Source organism: Lepidochelys kempii, chromosome 24, assembly GCF_965140285.1.
Source record: "Lepidochelys kempii isolate rLepKem1 chromosome 24, rLepKem1.hap1, whole genome shotgun sequence".
Classification (NCBI taxonomy): Eukaryota; Metazoa; Chordata; order Testudines; family Cheloniidae; genus Lepidochelys; species Lepidochelys kempii.
The window spans coordinates 5,559,193-5,567,785 of NC_136403.1; the positions used below are offsets into that span (position 1 = coordinate 5,559,193).

Below are 8,593 nucleotides of genomic sequence, written 5' to 3' on the forward strand. Positions count from 1 at the left end.
TCATATCTTTTCTCAAAACCAATGCATTGTGATTCTGAAATGCTGCCCCAGTGAATCGTGGGAGTTGTAGTTTGGGTGCTTCATGCTCCCATTCCCCCTTGTGGGCTGGACTCACTGGTCATACTCCATCTCCCATGATGCACTACAGTCTCCCCTCTTGATGCATCATGGCAGTCACGTGGCCATGGTGCATTGTGGGAGAAGTTGCCTGACCAGGGAGCCTAGCCAATAGAGGAGAAAGGGAGCATGTGGCCCTAAAACTACAATTCCTATGAAGCACATGGAGGCATTTCCAAAACAAAATGTTTTACTTTGGGGGCATTTGGTTTTTTGATGAAACATCAAACTGTCTGCACAGAGTAGGTGTTTTTTTGTGAAACATTCCATTTAGCTGAAAACCCGATTTTCCCCTCAAACATCAGTTTTGATGGAAAATCTGCAATCAGCCTTCTGGGCTCAGGATTTTTGAATGATACCATAGGTGGGTTGTGTAGGAGAAAAGATTTTCAATGATCTGACAAAATCTTGTGATTGGCTTAACCCCCTTCCCTCAACCTGCTGAGTTTTGAACACTTGGGGTTGGCCACACTTCCCCAGTAAAAAAATGTCTTCCTGTAAATACTGTTTTTAACTTGACCATTGCTCCCCATTATGCCCATGTCAAGCCAGATTTTAAAGACAATTTCCCAGCACCCACAAATGGGGTAATGGAGTATTGTGGGCCCCCCACTACAGAAAGGATGTGGACAAATTGGAGAGAATCCAGCGGAGGGCAACAAAAATCATTAAGGGGCTGGGGCCCATGGCTTATGAGGAGAGGTTGAGGGAACTGGGCTTATTTAGTCTGCAGAAGAGAAGAGCGAGGGGGGATTTGATAGCAGCCTTCAACTACCTGCAGGGGGGTTCCAAAGAGGATGGAGCTCAGCTGTTCTCAGTGGTGGCAGATGACAGAACAAGGAGCAATGGTCTCAAGTTGCAGTGGGAGTGGTCTAGATTGGATATTAGGAAACACGATTTCACTAGGAGGGTGGTGAAGCACTGGAATGGGTTCCCTAGGGAGGTGGTGGAATCTCCATCCTTAGAGGTTTTTAATGCCCGGCTTGACAAAGCCCTGGCTGGGAGGATTTAGTTGGGGATGGGTCCTGCTTTGAGTGGGGGGTTGGACTAGATGACGCCCAAGGTCTCCTCCAACCCTGATCTTCTATGATTCTACGATTTCCCCTAGTGCTCATCTCCTCTTGATGCCCCTAAATCAGGGCCAGATTTTTCACGAGTGCTCAGCATCCCATTAGGATATTTAAGGCCAGAATTGAATGTTCTGAGCTCCGTTGACCATGGAGCCACTTATCTTGGTACCTCAATGGGCTCTTTGGAAAAAGCCTGCTCTGACTCCATGTGCTGAACCCTGCAAAAGGTTCCGTCCCCTTAGTCATGACATGGGTGCAATTAAACTCCTCCGTCTAGGCCATCGCTTTGCTCCTTTCCCAGCAAAACAGTGGCCCTGGTTTCAGAGTTGACTCCAATCAAAATTTCATTTCTGTAAACAGGAAATGGGCCTGCTTGTCCCCCGACGGGCTGGGATTTTGTGTTTGCTCAAGGGCTGGGAGCTGATTACCTTTTTGATTTGTCCCTTCTTGATGGTCCTTTATGACGATCCCCCCCCACACACACCACACCACACGTACTGCCTACGTTAATTGCAGCATTGCAAAGCAATTCATAAATCAGATGGCTGGGAGTGAATTATAGCTATAGGAACAAGTGAATCATATTTTCTCCCAAAGAGCTTCTCTGCACACAAGCTTTAATTACACTGGTATAGTTAAAGCAGTTTTATTGGTATTGCTTATCTGTATCCATACTAGAGGGGTAAAACTTCTCTTTTCCTGAAGGCGTGGCCCCTGTGACCAAAAGGGAAAGGGCTCTACCATTATAATAATAATAATTCCTACAGCTTTTCATCAGCAGATCTCAAAGCACTTTCCAAAGGAGGTTGGGATCATCCCATTTTACTGATGGGGAAACTGAGGTACAGAGCAGGGCCTTGACTTGCCCTGGGTCACCCAGAAGGGACTGGAACTCATGTCTCCTAAGTCCCAGTGCTCTATCTGCTAGGCCACACAGCACCTTTATTACATCCACACTCGGAGTTTGACTGATTTAATCCCATTCAGTTGGACGATCAGGCCAAAGTCGTTCAACAGGCACAAACCCTGCGTGACGATCAGGTTTGTTCTCTCCCCACCCGCGACGTTCCTGCCCTACTTCAATAGGAGCGGCTGGAGCTTAGCACCAACCACAATCAAGCCCTTAGGATGGATTTAACCCTTTTAACCCTTCGTGTGCTGGATAATGCTGTGGAACATTCCCTCGCGAAGGAATCCATCTGCTCCAGCGGTTTGGGGCGAGACCAGGTGGGGGGGGAGAAGGGGCAGCCTCAGCCTGGCTAACACTTGTGCTTCCTCACAGCTGGAAGCATTACCAGGGCTTATGTTTTCAGCCGCGGTATAGTTCCTCATTAACCTCTTCCCTGGAGCCAAATCAGGTGCTGGGAGCAGCATCAGCCCCGCCTTGATCTAGACTTTGACACAGGCTGGAGTCGATAATACCTCACGCGAGCCCCATAAATCTGGGAGCCAAAGAGTTGGCTTTTCTTTTTTCCCCCCGGCCGATCTTGCTGAATCTAGCCGTGAAACAGAGCCATCTTCCGTCTGTCCAGGGTTGGAGGTTGGGGGCGCCCGGCAGAACAGAGATGGGCGATAAGAACAAGGACATCTGGGGTTTAAGGTGAGTGGGCAAGGACCCCCATGCACTGAGCATGTAGGAATCCCGGAAGTGTATGCAGAAGTGAGTTTGTATGGAGGGGCCGCACACACACTCACCCCTCTGCCCAGGGAAAGTTATGCCACCGTTTACTAAGCCAGACTGACCCCTGGAGTAACCAACCCCATTGGCCTCGGGGTTACAGTGCAGTTGACGATTGCTTTGGCCCCAAGTGCTTTGTGGGTGGGTGGGTCGGGGACACTGGCCTGCTGGGAGATCGTAATTCAATTCCTCACCCACCTGCACTGCTTAGGCTGGGGGAATTGCCCCGACGGGGAACATGATTTGTGCTGTTCAGGGTAGACGGCTCTGCCGCCCTCAGGCTGCCAGCAGGACTCTGAAGAGGAAACCTACCTGGCCCTCTTCGGCGAGGGTACCACCCCAGGCCCGTGGGAAGAGTTGCTCCATAAAAAGCTCTTGCATCTGGGCTTGGCCATTGCTCCGCAGACCCGGCAGGAGATGCCAAAGCCCGCTGCACCCTCCTTAGAGGGGTCAAGAGGTGCACACATATAGGTCTTCAAGTCGCAAGCTGCCTTGTGGGTGCAAGCGGGGAAGGTCCTGGGATCTGCGGGCATGTGCTGAAGTCCTCCTTAAGATCTGGAGTCCTCTGTGGGTTTCAATCCCTGGATGGTGGCAAGACCACTACAGGACAGGATCTCCAGTGATGTCTGCCCTATCAGCAGCTGACAGAGGCAAATGAAGCCAAAGGAAATGTAAAGCCAGGAGCCACGAAACTCAAATGCAGGTGCCATCCGGCTCATCAGACCGGTCGTCAGCAGGGAAGGGGCTGAGCTCCTCCAAGGTTCGCTTGGCTCTGGGGCTCTTGTGGGATGCCCTGTGGAAATAAGGGCCACGAAGTCCGTCTTTGCTTCTCCCAAGTCTCAGGAGTGTTAGGGCTAGAGGAAGGAGCCCTGGGTGGAGTTCCATCTCCAGAGTCAGGTCCTGTCATTCCTCACAGGAATACAGTGGAATCGCTGCTCTCGCCGGCCTGCACCGCAAAAGACCTCCAGTTAGGTTGGGTGCAAAAGATCACGACCTGTGCTAACGGCAGCCCCATGCCCTGCTAGCCCAGGCTCCTCTGATGTTAGCCCAAAAGCCACCCATGTGTTTTAGAGGCCGTGATTCACCAGCGGTCATTTCAGTATCTCCTCGTTGAAGCCTGCCCCAGGGCTGTCCCTACCTCGCCCTGCGGGCTGGCCTCCTCGGCTCTCAGCTCAGGCATGACGGTGATGGTGGTAGACAGCAGGGCGTATTCCTTCTCTGCCACCTGTAGGCTGCTGGGGGTGCCCCTCCGGTGCAAGGGCAGTACCACCTGGGCGGTGCCCTCCTCCCTTCCCTTGCTGGTGGAGGAAGGCAGGTAGGAGGAAGCCTGGGCCAAGATGCTCAAGAAAGCCTCCTTCAGAGCCCTGCGAAACTCCCTCCGCATCAGGCAGTAGATGACAGGGTTAAGGCAGCTGTTGCTGTGGGCCAGGCAGGTGGTGAGGGGGAAGATGTAGGTGTGGAGGAAGTAGAAGGTCTTGTCCCAGGGGACAGCCCTGAACTTCACCAGGGCCCCCCAGAAGGTCACCATGTGGTTGGGGAACCAGCAGACGAAGAAGGAGGTGACCACTAGCCAGATGGACGTGGCAATCTGGCTCTGCCTCCTGGGGTTGTTGGTGTTGACACGGTGCTGTTGGAGGAAGCTCAGGAGCCGCAGGTAGGAGGCCAAGATGATGACCAAGGGCACCACAAAGGCCACCAGCACCTTCTGGAGGTGATACACTCCCAGCCACCGGTTGGTGGGGAACTTGAGCAGGCACAACTCCACCCCGACCACATCTGTCACCGTGGCAAAGATGGCGGTGGGTACAGTGGCTCCCAAGGCTGCGGCCCAAAGAGCCACGGTGATCCACTTGGCCAGGTTGGCGGTCAGCTTGAGGCCGGGCCTGATGGCAGAGGCCACGGAACAGTAGCGGGTGACGCTCATGGTGGTGAGCAGGAAGACGTTAGCGTAGACACTCAGGACGGTCAAGGTGAGGACCAGCTTGCACATGACATTGCCGAAGGGCCAAGTGAAATCCAGGGCCGTCTCCACTGCCCAGAAGGGCAGGGTCAGGGCAAAGTGGAAGTCAGCCAGCGCCAGGCCGAAGACAAAGACGTCTATGGGAGAGGCCGGCCTGCCCTTCTGGGCCCGGACCAAGTACATGACCATGGAATTGCCCAGCAGCCCCACGGTGCACACCACCAAGTAGACGCTGGAGATGAGGATCCGCAGGCCGAAGATCCCATCAGCCGGGACGGAGGCTGCATCATCCCCGCTCAGCCCCCAAGCGTCCAGCAAAGATTTGTTCCCGAAGTTGGGCCGTGCTGAGCTGTTCAACTGCCCCATCCCCCCTTCCTGCATGTTCAACACACTCTCCTCCCAGCTGGGGGGTAGGGGTTGTGGCACTGGGGACGTACAGCACCCGGCGCGCGGAGGAGGAGAGTGGCCCCTCTACTCACCACGTGGCCAGTGCAGCCATCCTTGCCCGAAGCCAGCCCATTCCCTGTCAGTGCTCTTCCATGCAGCTCCGCTCACCCTGAATGCACGCACCACTGGGTCCGCGGCACGGAAACCGGGACAGCCCCATGCAATAAGCCAGCGGTGGCTCGCACAGCTGGGAGGGGGAATCCTTCAGGCACGAGTCGGCCCTTGAGCTCCTGCATCGCCCTTGGGCCTCCCACGTCGGTGGCAATCGATGCAGGCTGGCCGACCTCCTCTCTCCTGCGCTCCTGAGTCCAGCCGCGCAGGGGGTGTGGGCTGAACTGTGCAAGGCAGAAGAGCTGTCCTGGGTGTGTGTGACACTCGAGCAACTGAAGGCTGGCCCTCCCGAGGGGCAGGGCAAGACTCCTCCTTCATTCCTGGAGCACATGGAACAAAGGTACCTCCTCCCCACCCTCCTCGCTGCTGGACTCTCTGTTCAGCTGTTTACCTGCAGCCAATGCTAAGGTGAGACTTCCAAAGCAACCGCTGGTGCATGCAGCAAGCCCGGCTGGGCCACGGGCCCTGGGGTGAATCAGGAATGAATTGGGTGGGTTCTGATTCTCCTTTGGCCCTCTCATGGCTGGCACCCTCTTTGCGCCGGTCTAAGTCACTGCACCAGGTGACTAATCTAGTTACCCTGGAGGAAGGGAGATCAGAATCAGGCCCAGCGTGTGTGTGTGTGTGTGTGTGTGTGTGTGTGTGTGTGTGGTGAGGGGGGAGGGAGTGTATTTTAAAGGGCCAGTGTCAGGACAGCTTTTGGGTCCAACATTCAGGTGTTTTGTAGCAACAAAATTCGAATGTCAATACCAACGTTGCCCTGAATTTAAATTCCAGTGGATACAAATCAACTTCCCTGAGCTGTGGGGGTTTGCAGCGTAACCATTGCATTGTAACGCTCCTTCCCTGCAGCCAGGGAACAGGTACAGAGAAGGGTCTTGACTTGCCCAAGGTCACCCAGCAAAACCGGTGGCTAGTCAGTCGGAGCGCCCTGCTCCATCCACTAGACACTGCTGCCTCACTGGGAAGTTGTGGCCCACTCCTGGCTCTGACCCTGGGAGGCCTCGGGGGGGGGAGGGGCCCCTTTCTCTGCCTCAGTTTCCCCATCTGTCAAATGCTTTATGATCTCGGGTTAAAAAAGTGCTAGAAGTGGAGAGGAGAAACTGACTGTACGGAAACCGATCAGTCTGGTGTGTCTGCCCCCCGGAGACACACCATGCTTGTCAACGGCAAACTCCTGCTGATTTCTGCCGAGTTAGGACCCCTGGGCCTGACCCGTGATTTCTAATCAGGCTCTGTCCCTTTAACTGCGAATCCCATGCACCGCTACAGACTAGGGACCGAATGGCTTGGCAGCAGTTCTGCAGAAAAGGACCTAGTGGTGACAGTGGACAAGAAGCTGGATATGAGTCAACAGTGTGCCCTTGTTGCCAAGAAGGCCAATGGCATTTTGGGATGTATAAGTAGGGGCATTGCCAGCAGATCGAGGGACATGATTGTTTCCCTCTATTCGACACTGGGGAGGCCTCATCTGGAGTACTGTGTCCAGTTTTGGGCCCCACACTACAAGAAGGATGTGGAAAAATTGGAGAGAGTCCAGCGAAGGGCAACAAAAATGATTAGGGGTCTGTAACACATGAGTTATGAGGAGAGGCTGAGGGAACTGGGATTGTTTAGTCTGCAGAAGAGAAGAATGAGGGGGGATTTGATAGCTGCTTTCAACTACCTGAGAGGTGGTTCCAGAGAGGATGGTTCTAGACTATTCTCAGTGGTAGAAGGGGACAGGACAAGGAGTAATGGTCTCAAGTTGCAGTGGGGGAGGTTTAGGTTGGATATTAGGAAAAACTTTTTCATTAAGAGGGTGGTGAAACTCTGGAATGCGTTACCTAGGGAGGTGGTGGAATCTCCTTCCTTAGAAGTTTTTAAGGTCAGGCTTGACAAAGCACGGCTGGGATGATTTAATTGTGGATTGGTCCTGCTTTGAGCAGGGGGTTGGACTAGATGACCTCCTGAGGTCCCTTCCAACTCTGATCTTCTACGATTCTAACGGTGCTTGTGTTTCTCCAGAGTCCAGGTGATTGTGCTCCAGGCAGCTGATCAAAGCCGTGGGCCTGGGAGTGCCCCAGCTGGATTTCTTTTCCTGGGAAATCCTGGATTTAAGGGTGCTGAGGGGCAAATGCCCCTCGCAGCCCGTATCTTCTGCCAGCGTGCTGTGCCTAGAGCCCAGCACCCAGCAGGACCAGACTACGAGTGCCGGATGGGAAAAGAACCAGACCCTCCCTCGCTCTGCAGCACCCACAGCGTAGCAGGGGAAGTGGCCAGCAAGGACAATAGTTACCGGCTTCAGGGCAGTTTCTTTTGCGCTTGCCAGTGATTTAACGGGCTGTGATTGCCTGGTTTGTTTGAATTGGCAGCAAGAGGCAGCAATAAAGTACCTGGTGATCCCGGGTGACGAAGGAGGCCTGCAATTGGTTCAAGCACACGAAGCCCCAGGTTTATGAGGCCAAGCACCTCAGACCCGATCCCAAGTGTCTCCGCTCCCTGAAAGCCTCGAACGCCACTGAGAGCACCTAGGCCCAGAGCTTTGCAGTGGCGTAGTCACCGTGTTGGTTGCAGGATACGAGAGACACAAGGTGGGTGCACCGTACATGAGTCTTGGCCCCTATTTCTTTACAAATGAAGGTCTGGTTAGCAGGCTATAGGGAGTGTTATAAATGGTTGTAATGGGCCACAGAGCCAGTGTCTCAGATCAGTCCCTGGTTTTGAGCCTCCGGCAGAATTGAAGTTCCCAGGCTCGTCGGTTGAAGGTGCAATGCAGGTTTCCTTTGTGGTGGGGATGCCCGCACTGAGGTCCACCAACCAGCATGCCGCAGTGGCTAGGGGCTAGAATGGGAGTTAGGGTTCTGTCCTCCCGGTGACTCGGATGATCTCCCCGTGTAAAGAGCGAATGACAATGCTTGTGCTCCTTTCCCCCATGCTAGCTGGCTGGACTGTGCCAATGAGAGCTTGATGCTGTTACTACGCCCTGTTATCTTATTACAGTCTGGTTTCCCGGATCCTATCCTGCAGAGGGAGGGGTGCATCTCACCTCAGCTGCCCTGGGGTCATGCTGCCCTCTGGGACTGGTTGGGATTCATCTGGAAAATGGCCCTCACTGCATGCATATCCATCTCTCCCCATCCCGTGGTGCACAGGAAGGACAGTGCACTGGTGAGGGGGCCCGGAGCCCTGGATTCTTGGCACAGCTCTGCCACAGACTCGCTGTGAGAG

At 54.1% G+C, this 8,593-nt stretch overlaps 1 protein-coding gene across 1 annotated transcript; it reads right to left on the minus strand.

Moving 5' to 3' along the window:
• Positions 1–3,961: 3,961 nt before the first annotated feature.
• On the minus strand, positions 3,962–5,191 carry RXFP4 (relaxin family peptide/INSL5 receptor 4). Its single transcript, XM_073323489.2, has one exon. It carries the CDS (start codon positions 5,189–5,191, stop codon positions 3,962–3,964), a length of 1,230 nt encoding a protein of 409 aa, XP_073179590.1.
• Positions 5,192–8,593: the final 3,402 nt, after the last annotated feature.

What these genes read in the sequence shown, in the direction of transcription:
- RXFP4 (XM_073323489.2), bottom strand. Translation starts at nt 5,191, where the DNA reads ATGGGGCAGTTGAACAGCTCAGCACGGCCCAACTTCGGGAACAAATCT.